Here is a 17407-nt window from a genome sequence, read left to right as displayed (position 1 = left end):
GTGTGTGTGTGTGTGTTTGTGTTTTCAAGGGACAAGAAAGCTTTTGGTGATTAGATGAGGGTGAGGCCCTGATCATGAGGAACACCAGTGGCAAATCATGCAGGGCAAACTGTTCCTCTCTCCTATACTTTCATAATTGGGATTGTTGCCCCAAAGGCCAACTCTCTTTAGCTGAAACCTTGTCTACACTTTGGCTGCAGGGAGACTGTGGTCACAGAGATTTGGCCCGTGAGAAGTCCAGGGCCCTAGAACATTCCTCCCCCTTACATTGTTTGCTGTGAGCTGTTATTTTCTGTAGAGCTGCTAAAGTTATTAATTGAAGGCTTTGATTCTAACACACCCAAGTGTTCTCTGGAGGCTTCCAGAGCTTTCTTTCCCAGGGGCCCACATTCGGAGGAAAGGGATACAGCCAATCAGTAGGAGAAAGGTCAGGAAGAATGGAGAGTGGGAAACTCCCACATTGGATTCTAGGCCCAGGGTGAAGGCTGAGAAGCTCCTTATTTGCTTACTGTACATGGAACTAATGGTCCTGAGACTGCCTTCTCCATGGACAAACCTCATACTTGTAAATGACTGATAGTGTCTCAAATGAAAAATACAGAAATAAATCAGTGGCTTCTCTGGAAATGGTTCAGAGCCAGCCCTGTTGGAGCCAGCAGAGCCCAGCTTCCTGTGTAAAAGAAACAAGGTAGAGCATTGTGTGAAAACAGCTGGTGGAGGGAAAGTGGTGGAATGAAGTGCTTGGCTTATTTTCTAGAGTCAACCTACTGGAGAGCCAAGAACTTAAAGCCCCATAGACCGCTCATTGGGCCGGAGTCACTGATTTTGCAGTCCTCCCCAGCCAGCTGATGAATGAGCCCCCACTTCATGCCCCCTGCTTGGCAACCTAGGTCCTTAGTGCTACTCACTCCTTGGGTCCAGTTTTCTGGAAGTTGTTCTCTTCCATGGCACAATGTGCTTCCCCAGTAGGATGTCTTTCCTTTGTTCTTGTGGTATGTCTACCTGTCTATCAAGAATATGAACTCAAAAAAAAAAAAAAGAAAGTCTGGAAAGGATCACATGTATCTGAAGAATGGAAGCAGAATCTAGGAAACAAAGTCCAGTTATACAAGGGAAGTCTCTGAAGTGACTTGTCGGTTTTTTTCCTACAGAGTGATTTGGCTACTACAGTAAGGGTGGGTATAATGGAGAGGGTGTCTGTGAGGGGACAGGAGGAATAGGGGAGTTTCTTTTCTATTTTTCTATGATTCTAAATCTTCTCTGAAAATAAGATTTATTAATTTTTGAAAAGTTTTTAGTTGGGGCGGGGAATACAGGTAATTGGTCCACACAGCACCACAAAATCAGCATGTTAAATTAAAATAAATTTGCAAACAAGAAAAAGTCAATAAAGAATGTCTATAGTCAGATATGAATAATAACAGAAGCCAACACTGTAGTGTTAAGAAAGTATGCAAAATTATTAAGTTCTTAGGAATATCAAACAATGAAGAGCATATACCTAATTTTTTAATGCTTCAAAACAATCAACATGTTCTAATGAACAGTATGTAAAAGAGACCCTGCTTTGCATTTGTACAGATGTTGTTTTCATCACTGCAAAACTTTACAAAGTTAAAATGTACCACATAAGAAACTGTAAATTGATTGCTTGAATGAAACTAACATGAAACTACTGCTGTCTGGTGTTAATCAGTCATGTCATCTCTTCTAGAAGTAGTCATCATATCCTGGGATGTCTTATTTCTACGCCATCGTATTATATAGCAACCACATTTTGTATTCAAATCATGAAAATGGGAAATATTTCAAAGTTAAAAGTGTATTAAGATGAACAAACTTAAATTTTTTTCTTACACTTTTTGCTATTGTTGGGGGTAATGACTCCTAGCAATTTTGTTGGTAATTCAGGCAAGACAGGCTTAGACCTCAGAGGATCACTGTGTGTTTGTACATGGCTGGAAAGTCTGGATTGGCTGCTTTGGTGTGTGTGTGTGTGTGTGTGTGTGTGTGTGTGTGTGTGTACTTGTGTGTGTTTTTGTTTCTTATTTTGTGTTTTTTAATACAAAATTCCTCTTCTTGGGGCTTATTCCTATGAAAGTCACCCAAGTATTTGCTAATTGTCTTGAAGTTTGCCATTTGCAGTAAAAATAGTAGGTCAAGATTTTTATTTTGGGAAATAGAGGTTAGTGGGTTGCCAGAGATCTTGGATACATAAGCAGCACAATACTTTTACTTTAATACTGCCAATTCTTAGCAGAGTTTGCTTAGGCAACACAAAAATGGAGGTGGTGGGGTGTCTGTGTTACACCTCTTTGGCTTCTTGCCCATTGGTTAGACACTTTACCCTTTAATGCCTGCACGGCTGCCATGGGAATCCCACCTCTGTTCTTGGCATGGTACCCCAACTCCCATGAAGATGCTGACAAGCAGGCTTAGGGTTCTCTGAGTCTGGACATCATTTGCATCTGCAGAGTCACCTGCTAGTCTAGGGCTAATCCCTGTGCTTGTGATTTTTAACCTTGTTTATACAGTAGAAGGGACTTAAGACTTTTTTAAAAAGTAAAACTTCCTAGGTTTTACCCCATGGAGATTCATATTGGATTATTCTTGGGTATGGCTGGGTTTCAACAGTGTTAAAAACCAACCTTGGCGATTTTATGCTGCATGCATGGCTGACAAAGCCTTCTCCAGAGTGACCATGTTTGCACTTGATAGACTTCAGGAATATATCGATTAACCCAAACAGCATGAATATTATGGCTTTCCAGACATTTCTAGTACATAGTAGTAAGTCAACAACATTTGTAAATATAAAAACAAAATAATTGGCGTAAAGTGTCATATTAGCACATGTAAACCAACCAAGTGTTGTATTATTGAGCATCTCTTACATTTACAAGGTTATATTGGCAATGACCTGAGAATGACAGGCATTTAAATTCTTCTAATAGTGATGAGCAGGTAGTACCTCCTATGTTAACAGTGGCCCAGAATCCACAACTCCTGCTCAGACCAGCACGAAGTGTAAGTACCACCCATCTTTTCTGCCTCCCAGGACTTGCCTAGCTCAGCTCTGCAATGAGGCTGCACACTCATCTCAGAGAAAAGAGACTGCTCCCCACACCACTGCTGAACCATTTTTAAGCAAATATTTCAATTTCAAATTTTGATTCTATTGCAGTTTTTCTAAATCATACAGTTCCCTTTTTTTTTTTTTTAGTTAAAAAATGAGTTTCCTAAAAAAATATACTTTACAAAGTTCAGTGCTACATAAAGAGGACAATATACTGAAAAGAGTTAGAAAAATGTATTTACATTTATAATTCCGTCTAAATGTGGCTTTAACAATACAAAGATGTTTGCTTCTGGAATGGCAGGTTTGGCTGGGAAAAGGAGGGGTTCTGCTCAGTTAAGGTTTTACAGCCCCCAAGCAAGGAAATGTAAACAGATCATTATGTGATAATACAAATACATGCTTATCAAAAGAAAGTAGAGATTAAGCAAATTTTAACATCTGCTTCTTAAGTGGGAACAGCTCATTCAGTGTGGGGGGTGGGAGGAGGTCGAGTTTTATGACTTGCTTCTCAGATAACACAAAATGTCCCAGTACTTTAGCAAGATGTCCCAGAACTTTAGCAAAGCTTAGCTTTAGATATCTGCCATTTTCAGGATAAAGGTTGTGCTGGGGGGAAAATAGGGGGCGGGGTGAGGTGGGGTGGATTTTGGAAAGGCCACACTTGCAGCCAAGAAGCAGGCGGAGCAATGATGGCAAGTTTTGGCTTTCTTGTGTCAGGGAGTCTCTCCTCTACCCAGCCTGTTATTCAACGGTGACTGTGAACAGGGCAGACAGTGGCAGGCCTGTACAAGTAATAAAGGTGGCACAGATAGGGACTTTGTCCCAGAATGGCTATTAGAATCGAAGCTGCGGTGCACCTCTGGGATTCTGACTGGATTAGACTGTGAGATCTGGGGAAATCTCTGTAAGCTCTCCAGGGAACTCTCACTGACAGTGAGGGTAGAAGCAAGGTCACCATGTACCAGCTTTGTCATAGACAGCTGTAATCAGAAGACCAGAAGAAGAGAATGAAGGTTAGCCGTCACTAGTGAGTGCTGAGGCTCCCTTTCTCAGTCTTTTCCCTCTCCAACAGTGGCTCTTAAAATTTTGGCATTTATTGTGATTTCCTGGGGTACTCTAAAAGTCCGTGGGCTTAAGAAGTATCAGGCTGAAATTTTCTACTGGCTGGAAACGTCTCATGGTAGCCCAGTCCAAGACGTAGTCTGTTAGTGTGTATGCAGTCCAGGGATCTTTCATGTCCACAGTTTGGGAGTGGGCGGGGATTCTAAAGCACCAAACAAAGCTTGTTCAACAAATGCTTACACTGTGTTACCGTTAGGTAGGATGCGATTCGGTGCCTCCGCAGGTGTTCTGTCTATAAAGTTCATAGCAGCAGGACTCACAGAATATTTAGGATTTAAGAGATTATTATTTGCCATCATGAGATAGAAAACAATTCTCGTAGGGTATAATGATAGGGACTCCTTGTATCTTTGTAGATCATATCTATAGTGTTTATGTTTATTGTAAGTACTAGCTTCCTATGTTTTTATTATATTATATTCATTCCTCGAATTGCTCAAGAATCAGGGTGAGTCAGGGAATAGGAAAAGTTCATCTAAATTTGGACTGAGAGATGGTTAGTGGAAAGATGTCCTGCAAGGTAAATGGTTCTGGTTATGATGGAAAAGTAAAGCTGAGGACTGCCAGAGATGCAATGGAATGAAGGTCCCAGGATGATGCCTCCCCCCTCTGTACCTTTCTTTTACATCAGTGGCTGCTAAGTTTCCCTTAAAGCAGTGGTTCTCAACCTTCCTTATGCTGTGACCCTTTAATCCAGTTCCTCATGTTGTGATGACCACCCCCACCATAAAATTATTTTCATTGCTACTTCACAACGGTTATGAATTGCAGTGTAAATATCTGTGTTTTCTGATGGTCTTAAGTGACCCCTGTGAAAGGGTCATTTGACTCCCCAAAAGGGTCTTTCCCCACAGGTTGAGAACCACTGCTCTAAAGGGTCTGCATTACAACTCTCATAACCCATGTCTCTCTGCACAGACACAGTGAGGACACGTTGGCAAACATAACCTTAACCCTGACAAAAACTAAATTTTATGCAGAATATTTAAATAATAAGAAAAGCAAGTCTCCATAGTTTTTGCTACTTTATTTTGTTATAAGAAAAGTGTTTCAAAGTACAAAAATACTAAGATTTCATTGCTACAATTTGACTGGCTTTCTACTTCTTTCCCTCACCAATCACCTGTCCCTGACAAGTAAGTGACAGGGTCATTTTGAACAAATACCTGCCTAAATGCTTCCTCTGCATTCTTGGTAGATAAGTAACCAACGTGGCATTTCCTGGCAATGGCGTGGGATTTCATATTCTAGAAATGTTGCTTAATTTTCTAACTATTTATCTTCCTAGATGACAACCTGACATTGCCAGGAGTAGACAACAGTTTGGAAACTCAGAGGAGACTTCAAGCTTCATTCCCAGGCTTGAGGGGGTAGCTCTATGATTGAGTTGGCCTCGCACCTGACTTACTAGTAGAGCTCTCCCGTCATTGCTCTCTGGGTTGAATTCTCTAAGGTAGCATATTTTCCATTTCCCTGGGGTTTAAGATCTTTTTTTTTTAATCTCAGAGAAAAATGGGCACTGTTATCTCCTGTGTGAAGTTTCTAGATCTTACACAGAATGTGTTCTCCCTGCTCTGTGCTCTTGGCACCTGGCTGATATGACTTATCTGGCCTTCATCAATTTCCTTTATGGTTAGTATTTATAAGTTCATTCCTATTCATCCCTTGATAAATGGAAAGGAATAGATACCAAGAGCATTCAAATACCAAGGACAGCTGTTAACTAATTGGACTGCAAAGACGAGGAAAGTAAGAGCAAACATTGAGACCATGAGTAGCTGGGTGCCCCGATGGCAGTGGGATTCCTTGGGGATGACTTTCTTCCCAAAAGCATCCATGGAAGCATTGTTGTCACTGTCAAACTCACAGTGCATGTTTGCCACTTGAGTTCCACTCGATTCTTAACTTTCTCCTTGGAAGCTTACCATGAGCTTAACCTGGGCTGTCATTTATTATATAGTAGCCTGGATAATGTTTCTCAAAGGGCAAGAAAATTTTGGTGGCAGCTTACCAGAGAGAAAAATACATCTCCAGTAAACACTTACAAAAACGAGGGGGAAAATCCCAAACATTATTCTCCATGTGTGGTTTATACTAATTTTAGGGTGTAGAGGGGTGAAGGTAAAGTGGATTTGAAGAGCACCATCACTTCTGTGGTCTCATGATACATGCATGCTTCAACAGATTTGATGCTGACTAAAAGTTTGGGTTATACTCCTCTACGAATTTTCGAATTGACACCTTAATTCAAAGCTTTTGGTTAGAACACCGATGGTTCAAATGTGCAATCATGGTTGTTCTTTGATAATACTGTTTTTTGTTGACTTCATGAAATCAAGATGGGAAAGCATGTTACAACTCAAAACAATGAAACAGAAAACATACAAGGAAGTCTTACAGTCAGAAAACACTAGTGTAGCTTAAGTACCAGGGACATATTTATACAAAAGTAAGTCTGAGGGAAAATTCTACCCCTTCATCCTCCTTCTTCCAGCCCCAGTAAGTAACAAAGTGGCTTATCCTATTGTACCTGCCATGATTTAATGCTGTACAAGTGTGGCCTGCTCAGGGCATGCCGGGCATCTTGTATATTCAGTTGTCTTGCCACAGAAGTGTCTTGAAGCAGAGCTGGTGTAATCAGCTGTCTGATCACAGTTGGTCCCCACCTACTCTGTGTAATACATACCACAAGCAAGCTTCTTCCTTCTTGGAAGTGCCCATGAATTAATCATATAAGGAAAATAAAAACCCGAAGGTCTCTATGCGGCAAATCTCCATACATATGTGTTTTTCCCATGCACCTCACAATGAGGTAAACTTCTGTTCCCATGGGTAACATTCCTGATGGGTGCGTTTTTTGCAGGATCTTCACAGTTTGAAGATCAAAAGACGCACCTCACCTTCCCATAGTGCATCAGGGGAGGGACCCACCTCTTGGCACAATGACAAAGCCCATCGAAGTTACAGTTTAAAACCAGTCTGCAGGTTTGGCATTTGGCACAAGATGGGCATGGCTGTCAGGAGTGGAGGCGCTCCCATGGATTGGTCCTGGGCTTCTGAAAAGTCTGGAAATTTTGTAGCTGGTACGATGCCCCTCCATGTCAGGCTCCAATAAACTCACTGCTTTGAGGTGCTACCCGTAGGTATTCTGCATTTTCAGCTGTGGGACCCTTATAGATGCCATTTGGCTTGGCTTCCTGGGGAAAGAAGTCCTGTTGGTAGTCAGGGTTGTCCAGGCTCATTTGGTGGCTGCCTTTTGGAGCCCAGAGGGCGGAGCTGTCAAACCCACCACTGACACAGATAGGCTGGGCAGTGTTGAGATACTCAGGGTTTCCCACTGCGTTGCTATGGGGATTTTGATAATGCAGGTCTCTGCCAGAAGCTGGATGCAGGGGCTGATTGTGATAGACAGGGTTCTGCACAGAGCCTGCTGGCCTTTTGGGGACACACTGGTTTATATATTCTGAAATGAAAAAGAAAGCACATGTGAGTTAGTAAAGCTTCATCCTAAGATTCCCAAAGCAGAATTTCATGGCTCTGAAGTCTCTGAGAACTCTGCAGATGTCTTCAGTGAGATAACTGACATCAGAAGGCAAGGAAGTTCTGGGAATACTATGGAGACTGCACAATAAATTGTGATATTTTTTGCTCTTTTCAAAGCAATGGTCATGTGTGGCTTTTGCAAATTTTTAAATTCAGGATGATGTGTAGGGTGGTGTGTGCGTGTGTGTGCGTGTGTGTGTGTGTGTGTGTGTGTGTGTGTGTGAAAGAGAGAGAAAAGACACATATATCTGTCTTTTATACATAGATATATACACAGAATATACATATATACATGAAAACCTTTGCTACTTGCTTCCAACCCAACAAATCTGCAAAAACCCCAGTTGTACCCTGCATTTGACACAGGCCTCCCAGCATGCTCGGTTGCCTCTGTTTCTTCTTCCCCCCTTTACCACATCTACAAATTTGCCAGTATCCACCTCTGGATGACTTGGAAAGAAACAACTGACTTGTGCCTGAGGAAATGAGAGCAGACACTAAGGCAATGACTGTTTCCTGAGCAAGCTACTCACCGGGCACAGGGAGAAATGTGTCATCTATGCTGTCCTCAGTTAAGGCACCTGTGGGGTCGGAGCTGTACCGCTGCAAGAAGCCATCTTCCTTGATACGACAGCTCTGCTGGAGAGAAAATTCAGCAAGATTAGTCCAGTGAGAATTGCTCACACTTTGTGATAGATTAACTTCACCTGTGGTCTCATTAAAAGGAATAGTCAAGCCCCATATGGTGGCACATGCCTGTGAATTCAGAGCTCTAGAGGCTGAGACATGAGGACCATGAGTTCAAGGCCATCTGAGCCACATAGTCAGAGTCTGTCGCAAACCCAGACAAAGTAGACTCAGTGGAGTCTGAGTCTGGGAAAGCAGATTTCTGAGAAGCTCCTGTTCCACTGCAGCTAAAGGCAGACAATGTCTTGATCAGTATGCCTAACAGACTATCATGCAGGGATGGAGATGCCTTGTAATCTGTGTTCCATCATAAGGCACATGTGGCCACTGAACACTTGGAATGTGTGATGAGTTGAATTTTATATTTTACTTCATGTTTTTAAGAATTTAATTAGTGGTGTAGTGACTTCAGGCACATAGAGCAGGCATTTGGTCATGTTCAGCGTGCCTGCAGGCTAGTGCTCACACTGGTGGCACACCCACAGATCCTTCTAGTAGGTCTGCTGGAGATCTGAACATCTTTATTCCTAATAGCTGTCAGGTGATGCTGATGCTGTCTGTCTATGAACCACATTTCCTGTGGTCATGTGATAAGTGATCATTAATTGCTGGCCTTAGGATTCCAGTCAAAGAAGCCACGGTGTAGAAATGGACGTTCAGGAAGGAAAGGTAGTATGGTATGGGAAGAAATGGGCACTTGCCCTGTGTAACCAGTTTATTTGATTCTGGCTTATAACATGTTCATACATACCCCATTTCTGTTGATGCAAGCCACAGTGGAGTTGTTGCTGGTTGCACTCTGGAAAACAAAACGAAACAAAACAAAACAGTGTTGCTCATGGTACACTGGTATACTCTCATCCATTTCCAGTGGATGTAGGAAGTAGGTCTCACAGAGTAGAAATATTTCAAGGTGTTTAATGCTTTGGATGGAAGCAAACGTTTTTTGGAGAAAAGAATTTTTTTTTTGTCTTGAATTATAGCTTTAGAGGTAACCAGGCAACAGAATAACTAAATAACTGTCCATCATGACGCTAGGTTCCATTTTGTTAAAAATCTATTTCTTTTTCTCCAAATATAATCTAGAAAATGGAAACTAAATCAATTTAAATCAGGTAACAGAGATAAGGGTGGGGGCATGTACCAGAGAACTCAAGAGGGGAGTCCGAGATGTGGATGGGCTGTTGAAGAAGCCTTGCTGTGGGATAAGGTACTCATCAGCATCAACCACATCTTCCATGTCCTCTTCATCCATCAGTGCTCGGTAAAAATTGGAGTCTGTAGGGCTCGGCAGGTGCATCCTTTCATCCCCCTGGAACAGAGATTTTGAGACCATTAGAAAGGGCAATGGGGGCGGCTCTTCTGCTTCCTGGCTATAGGAGTAAGGGTCTTTATCAACAGGTGCCTGCAGGTTTGTCAGTTTAGTTATAGTGCAACCTCTGTGGTTCTCAGATACACAGCTCTTTCCATATTAACATGTGGGTGTTTTGCAGTGTAATAAAACACACACATATCCCGAGTCCAACAGCCTGCCTATGAAAAACCACTTAAGAGAGAGGAAGGAAGAAGCAACAGGGACATTTCCTGTCCCCTACGCAATAGCATTTTTGTGTTTTGCATATATTATTTTACTGAAGCTTAAAATCCACAAAGTCAAATGATCTTGGTTTTGTTGTTTCAGAATTAGAAGTGGAAACAGGCTGATTGGTTGTACAAGGTGGCACAGGGATGAATACAGAGCCAGGGATGGAAGCCATGTGGGTTGACAGTGAAGTCTTGCTTCTTTGTTTAGCAAAGCCAGAGCTCTAATAGGTCAAAATATGAGATAACTGACATGTGAATCTGAAGAACAGGTTGGGTTCAGGTAGCACTGCTTAAATGGCATGGTGACTTGGAGCTGGGTGGAACCCACCACTTGTCTCCATGTAGTTCAGAATCTGTGTTGTACCTGAAGTAGCTCCAATACATAAAATGATTTATTTATAAGAAAATGCCCCACAGTGGCATCTGGAGGCCCTGAAGGGATTTTGACAATAGAATTGAAAACTGTGGTCTGGTACCTGGATAACTAGGTAGCGCTGGGGGTCCCGAGCCATTTTGGAGAATTCAACAATCAACTCTCGGAACTTTGGGCGGCTATCGGCATCTATCATCCAGCCTGAGAAAGAAATGAAGAACTCTCAGCCTAAACACGTAGGGGAGGGCCTAGGTCCTGCTCCAAATGATATGACAGATGTTGAAGATTATCCATGGAAGGCCTCACCCTCTCTGGGGAGCAGAAAGGGATGGGGGTTGGGAGGGGGACAGGGGAAGAGGGAAAGGTGAGGGAACTGGGATTGCCATGTAAATTTAAATAAAAAATATTATCAAAATAAAGAACAGCAGGGCAATTAGAACACTGGAAGAAATGATGAAGAGGGCATTGCTTAAAGCACTTATGCTGTGACCTTTCTAGGCAAATGAATGATGAAGTTATGTCATCTTGGGACTGACTTTTCAACATTGCCAACATGAGCTGACATTGGTTGGTTCTGAAAGTCTATGAGAAATTGTTGTTGCCTTTGGGGGTTGAACCCAGGGACTTGGGCATCCATCTCCAGCCCTAGACAATATTTTAAAGTCAGAGTACCATACCATGCTCTGATATTTCTACATTTGTCTCTTAGTCATCATGACCTACAGTGAGCACAGAACATTGCTGTGCAGTCACCACTACAGAACCATTGTGATTTGGCATGTCATTGTACCCTCATTGTCCCTACTCCACAGCCTTCCAGGCTGGAAACCAGGTTGAATTTAGAAAAACATCAGGGTCTTCTACAATCAGTTGCCATTCATACACACTGCAAGGTTTGACCCATGCCCTGTCATTTATTTTGCAATGCTGGGGACTGAATCTAAGGCTGCACAAAGCTAGTACCTTCTGTGTGAAGCTCTATTTAATAGCCACACTGGTGAATTGGATTACATAATGATCTAAATATAGATCCAGTGATGGGGATGATAAATTGTGAGCTAGAAATTTCTGTGCCTCTTGGGGATTCACTTTATTTTTTTCAACTGGATGTCAAACTATTTTAGGACAAATTGCTGTGTGACCTCTGACAAATCATGTAACCTTTTTGGACCTCAGCTTCCTCAGCCTAAACCAAAGCAGTGAAAACAGATCAACAATCTGGTCTAAAGTTCAGAGATACATTTTATTTATATTAGCCCAGCTGTGCTGTTTAGATTTTGTCAATTTGAAATAAGCTAGAGTAGTCTGTGAAGAGGAAAGTTTAAGTGAGGAAATGCCTCCATTAGACTGGCCTGTCAGCAACTCTGTGGGGACATTTCCTTGACTAATGAGTGATGTGGGAGGGTCCAGTCCACTGTGGGTGGCATCACCCCTAGGTTGGTGGTTTTCAGTTGTGTAGGAAAGCAGGCTGAATGAACCAGGGAGAGCAAGCCAGTGAGTAGTATCCCTCCGTGGTTTCTGCTTCAGTACCTATCTCCAGGTTCCTGATTTGAGCTGTTGCCCTGGCTTTCCTTGACAATTGACAGTAGGCTGTAGGCCAAAACAACATGTTCCTCTCCAAGTTGCTTTTGGTCAGTGTTTCATCACAGCAATGGAAAGCAAACTGAGACAATGACTCTGTCATATTCCTATGCTATGCTTTTATGCCAATGCCATCACATGTGGAATGTTATTTTCAGAGCTGAGCATACTTGTGGTATGTGTAGAATAATATCACTAATCCGAATGCACACTCCTATTGGGATTGAAATGATTAATTGCTATATTCCAGGAGACCTCATGTAAATCCAGTGTTTGATAGATTTAAGCCAGAGCCGAAATGTTGATTCTATCAAATTCCCATGGTTACTCATTGTTAGGCATTTAAAAACATTAAGTCTCTCTGGTAACAGGTCTCAAAATGTAAGGCAACTTTGTAAGGTCATTGAGCAACTCAGAGGATAGAATATTTTGGAATAATGGCTTATGAAAGACTTTAGTTTATTTGCTTGCAAATATGGGAAAATATGAGGTCAGGATGAGTCAAGCAAGTGATTCCTAAAGAATGTTTGCAGGAGGTGTTTATGATGTTTCTGGAATTGTGTGCCCGCCTGAAAGATTGATGGTGTTTCTTCAGGGAAACGAAAGCCTTGGATATTTGGCTAAGAGTCGTTATGTCCTTCCAAGCCCATTTATGAGAGTATGGGTGGTCGCCCCAGTCACTCACACTTGACCATGATCATGTAGACATCAATGGTGCAGATAGGTGGCTGTGGAAGGCGTTCTCCTTTCTCTAGGATGGAAGAGATCTCACTTGCAGGGATTCCATCATAAGGCTTGGACCCGAAGGTCATCAGTTCCCACACAGTGACTCCTGAGCAGACAGAGCAGGCAAGGGAAGTTATTGCTTCATGATCTTTAGTCATCATTGCTAAGTATTGAAAAACTCATGTTTCTGTAGCCTTGAGCCATTGGTTTGGATACTTTGGTCTGCCTATCAAGTAGAATAGCATCTGTTCCATTAGCATGGTTTCAAGGATCTAGTAAGGTCTTATTCATAAAATGTCTAGCCTAATGTGAGGCATATAGTTGCTGACTGATAAGTGGAATAGTTCAGTTATAACTTTAAAGATACGGACAGCTGTGGAATACGAGTTTGCCACAGAGCAAGGTCCATCCTCTTACCCAGCTGCCCTGAGTGCCTTTATACTCACAGTAGTGGAAATAAGGACTGAATGCATATGGCTGTAAACTGCAAAGCATTTTATATATAATGTTATTTGTCCTGTAACTAATACAGTCTGATATATCTGTTTCCATAGGAGATGTTCAGGCAGCCTGAATTTGTGCTTCTTGGTGATGACCACCCATGTCTGGTTCATAATAAACCCTCCCTTATTCTCTTCGAGGTGAGAGTTGTATTTCATAATGATAGTGTTTCCCAACCTTTCCATGAATTGCTGGGGGCAAATTCAAGGGTCAAGTGCCTGACACAACAACCAAGGGCATTACTCGTGAGGCCACAAGTAACAGGGAGGATGTGCAAGGCAGGCTTGCCAAGAGTGGTCACACTGTGCAGATGCAGCATAATCCTGTGCATGGCTGCGCTCTACTTAGAAGAATTGGGCCGTGGTGAGGTGGGTTCTTTCTTGCGCACAAGCAGTAACTGTTTTCCTGTTCTCGTTTACTTCCTACAGTTATCTGTATGGTTCACCCTTGCCAAGCTTCATTTGTTGCCTAGCTTTAGTTCCTGCCAAGTCCAGAGCAAGAGCTTATATTTGTTTGACTCCTGTAGGCAGAGGCTTAACCTACATTCTGGTCCTCTTCCCCCTATGACCCTCCCTTCAGCATGAATTCATGGCTGTCTCTAGTGATACTTGGTGTGTTGGTTAAGCTTCATTTCTGTTGTCAGGTTCTCTTAGTACAGTAGATAGACAACAACTCACTGTCTTGAAAGGTAACACTTGCATGTCAGAGCATATAATGTCAATTAACAAATAATAAGAACCAGCTTAATCTTAGTACAAATTCATTAGCATTAGAGTTTTGACTTACCATAGCTCCAGACATCACTTTGGTGTGTATAAATCCGGTGTAAAATTGATTCCAAAGCCATCCACTTGATAGGCACCTTGGGACGATGTGAATAAAGCAGCAATAAAATGATTAGTTCACAGAAGAAAAAAAATCTTGTCACTGTAGGTGTAATTTCAAATGACTAATGTGGAAACCCAGGTGACCTCCCTGCCAGGCTCCTTCTCAGTAGGGGGGGGGCAGGTTAAATATAGGAGACAACAGGTGGGTCCCAGAGCCACTTCCTGAAAGCTGTAGTTGAGGGCATTTGGGGCAATGGGCTATTCTGATGAACTAAGGCTGTGGTATTTCCCTGCAGCCCTAGCTTCCAGACTTTGGTTATGTTTTCAATAACCAAGTTCATGCTTGGTTTCAATAACCAAGGCTGACATGCTATTTAGAGCCATGTTGTCATCAGGATCAGAGGGTTGTAGTTAGGGAGGGCTGGGGGCCGTCTGGGGGGGGTTCTGGTAGGGCTGTGCACCTCCCCCCACTGCTGTGACAAGGCCCTGAAGGAACGAAAAACAATACTAGGGAAGATAGCTAGCCCCCTCACTGCCAGTCCCTAGCATGAGTCACATGGACTCACCGGAACTCCCAGAACAACACAGCTTATTGAATATGAGTCTCAAGAGAGGGTACTACTAAATTAGCTGTGATATTTCCCAGCTGGTCTTTTGAAGGGTGTTTTCCTCCTGGAGAAGGGAGTTGAACTCAACAGTTGTTAATACGTCACCTAGTGATGGGAGCTTGCTCTCTCTGGCCTCTGGGGGTGGGGAGTCTCCCTCTTCACTACCTCTCCCACCAAACTTCACTCACAAAGTAGAGGATGACCCTGACTAGACCCCGGGTTATAGTGGCAGCTGCTGGGACCTCACTCAGAGTGTTTGGCAAATGCTGCCCACAAGCTGACAAGTAGGGGGATGGGTCTGGTTGTCAGGGAAATACTTCTCGATCTACTATCAGGTCTTACTTTGCCTCCCTCCGCATGGTATTCTTTCTCCTCAGCACCAAGCAGTTTGGCCAGCCCAAAATCTGTGATCTTGACATGCTGTGGTGTCTTCACCAGTACATTCCTGGCTGCCAAATCACGGTGTACCAAGCGCCGATCTTCCAGATAGTTCATGCCCTGAAACACAGAGGGCCCTGCGATGAGGGAACGAACCATCCAGAGGATTCTCGGTGTTGTGGGAATGTGGTGTTCATACTCCTGAACTCAAGGTGAAGTCTACAAGAATCCCTGGGCTGCTCCACATCAGGGAATATATTGTTAGCCTTCACTCTTTGTTGCAGTTGATAAACATTAGTGATTATCATGAATGAATGACAAGTGAAGGGAGCTATAACCAACCACATGTGATCAGGGACCTTCCACCAGCCAGATACTCAAAGTACATGGAGAAGAGGCCAGGGTGCAGTAAGATACAACTGTTGGGTACAGACCTAAGGTGTCTGCTTCTAGTACAGCTTCCTACCCAGAGCCCTTTGGAGGCTCATGCATCAGCTCTCTCATTTTAAGGGGGCTAATGCAAATCTCGCTAGACCATGGCAAAACAGGATTCTTTGGTGGAATTCAGGCATACTTTTGTCATTTTCCTTGGGCTGTCTTCTGTGAATCACTGCCAACAAAGACAGTTTGCCCATCTTTACTTTCCAGTGTTTTTTGTTTTTAACTAAAAGGACATGGGTGTTGAATATATTTTACAAGACACCATCTTTTTACCACCTCCTTGGCTGCTCAGTATTCTGTTGCAGTTGAAATCACTGATATAATAGCAATAGAGAAATAATGCTTGAGATGTAGCTAGCAGGCTGGCGCACAATGAATTCCCATCTCCCACTTCCCATCAGACTTATGCTTTATAAACTCTCCTGTACAGAGCTTACTGATGGGAGATGCTGTTATGTATATGTTTCTCATACTGGTTAATGAATAAAGCACTGTTGGCCAATAGGAAAGAAAGATAGGAGGGACTAGGAGACAAGGAAAGAGGAAGTAGTGGGGAGGAGTCAAGATGGAGAGACTGGGGAGATGAGACGCTGGCCCCTTTCCCTGGTAAGAAGACCACGTGGAAATATTAGATTAACAGAAATGGGTTAATACTTAAGACAGAGCTAGGCGATAAGAAACAAGTAACGGGCCAACAGAATTATATCAAATACAGAGTCTCAGTGTTACTTGGGGCTGGCATGGCGGCTGGACAAGACTGGCAGCGGGCAGAAAAACCTTACTCCTTACAGCTTACCTAGAGCAGGGCTTGCTGAGGATGCCGTGGAAATAAGTGAGACTTTAACAGACTCTTTGAGTCACAGTGTGTTCGCCATGGTGGGTGCACCTCCACTCTAGTGCATTGTCAGAGTACACCTATCACCCCCTAAACATCCAGGCAAAGTCTCTGCTTGTTTTCCCACAGATTCTCACATAAAAGATCATTGCTGATTTAGCCTATCAGAATGAAATTATGTACTTTTTGAGGGCAGAACCAGCCATCTCAAGAAAGTAGATGCTATCAGAAACTCAGCTTTGGGTTTGGAAACCCTTGATGCCTTTTTTCCTTGGGAAATACAATCACTGTCCATGTCTTGTGAACAAGAACTATCCCACACCCTATCATATTATTTAGGAGATTCCTACGTATTTTAGGTGCTGTTCAGCTTATGTGTTTCTTATTGAAGATTTGCATGTGCAAGGATATGAGAGCGAGGAGTCCCCGCATCTACGCAAGAGGAAAAGGGAAGAAGCCTTTTCTGGATTAGTACTTCCAAGTTAGGAATCACTGTGGGATGGGGCTGAAAGGACAGGGAGGAGCAGAAGCCAGAGAAACATTTCCAAACACACAACTCACTTTATCTGCCCCTTTCGCTTTTTTGATTGTACTTTAGAGACTGCCTCCTTCCTCAGCTCCATCCACTGCTGTGATTTATGGAACTGTAGCTGTTCTGGTCTTTGGTGCCCCTGTGTCTTATAAGAGTAAGGATTCAACATACTAAATATGATGCACTTTTCCCCACTAGAAAAGGAGTGACAACACTTGACCTGTCTGGGTAGAATGTTCTTACTTGTTTTCTCCCCACCCCTCCTCTCTGTCCCCTCTTGCCTTCCCTGCCTCTTTTCTCTTCTAGCCTGTCCTCCATCCTTACCCTCTCTTACCTTTGCTGTCTTCTATTCTCCTCCACCATGTCTCCTACTCATTCTTTACACCAGGAATTAGTACGGGAATGTTGCACAGGCTTAAAGTGATGAGTCACATACTAGTTTGTATGCCGAGGACCAGTCACCCGCTCTCCTCCTCTGCCTCTGTCTAAAACTTCTTGTTTTTTGTCCATTTATTAAACTCACAAGGAGAACTTGAGAGGGCATTTCAAACTCCACACAACTACCTGTATTAACTTTTATTTTGCTGCTT

The 17407-nt window shown here is 42.9% G+C and overlaps 1 protein-coding gene across 2 annotated transcripts in view; it reads right to left on the bottom strand.

The window, feature by feature from the left end:
• Positions 1-5209: 5209 nt before the first annotated feature.
• Egfr (epidermal growth factor receptor) overlaps positions 5210-17407 on the bottom strand; it is a 172597-nt gene continuing 160399 nt past the window's right edge. The window contains exons 21-28 of one of the 2 annotated variants that reach the window (XM_051200645.1): positions 14974-15129; positions 13983-14058; positions 12655-12801; positions 10492-10589; positions 9576-9743; positions 9183-9230; positions 8278-8383; positions 5210-7664 (exon numbers count right to left, since the gene is read on the bottom strand). In XM_051200645.1, the coding sequence (XP_051056602.1) occupies positions 7303-7664; positions 8278-8383; positions 9183-9230; positions 9576-9743; positions 10492-10589; positions 12655-12801; positions 13983-14058; positions 14974-15129 (1161 nt within the window). In that variant the 3' untranslated portion in view covers positions 5210-7302. The remainder of the gene's footprint in view (positions 7665-8277; positions 8384-9182; positions 9231-9575; positions 9744-10491; positions 10590-12654; positions 12802-13982; positions 14059-14973; positions 15130-17407) is intronic. The other variant, XM_051200646.1, reaches the window with a different exon arrangement.

This window comes from Phodopus roborovskii, unplaced genomic scaffold, assembly GCF_943737965.1.
Source record: "Phodopus roborovskii unplaced genomic scaffold, PHOROB, whole genome shotgun sequence".
NCBI lineage: Eukaryota > Metazoa > Chordata > Mammalia > Rodentia > Cricetidae > Phodopus > Phodopus roborovskii.
The sequence above is the reverse complement of the archived record's forward strand: the minus strand, read 5'-3'. Positions and strand labels throughout refer to the sequence as shown.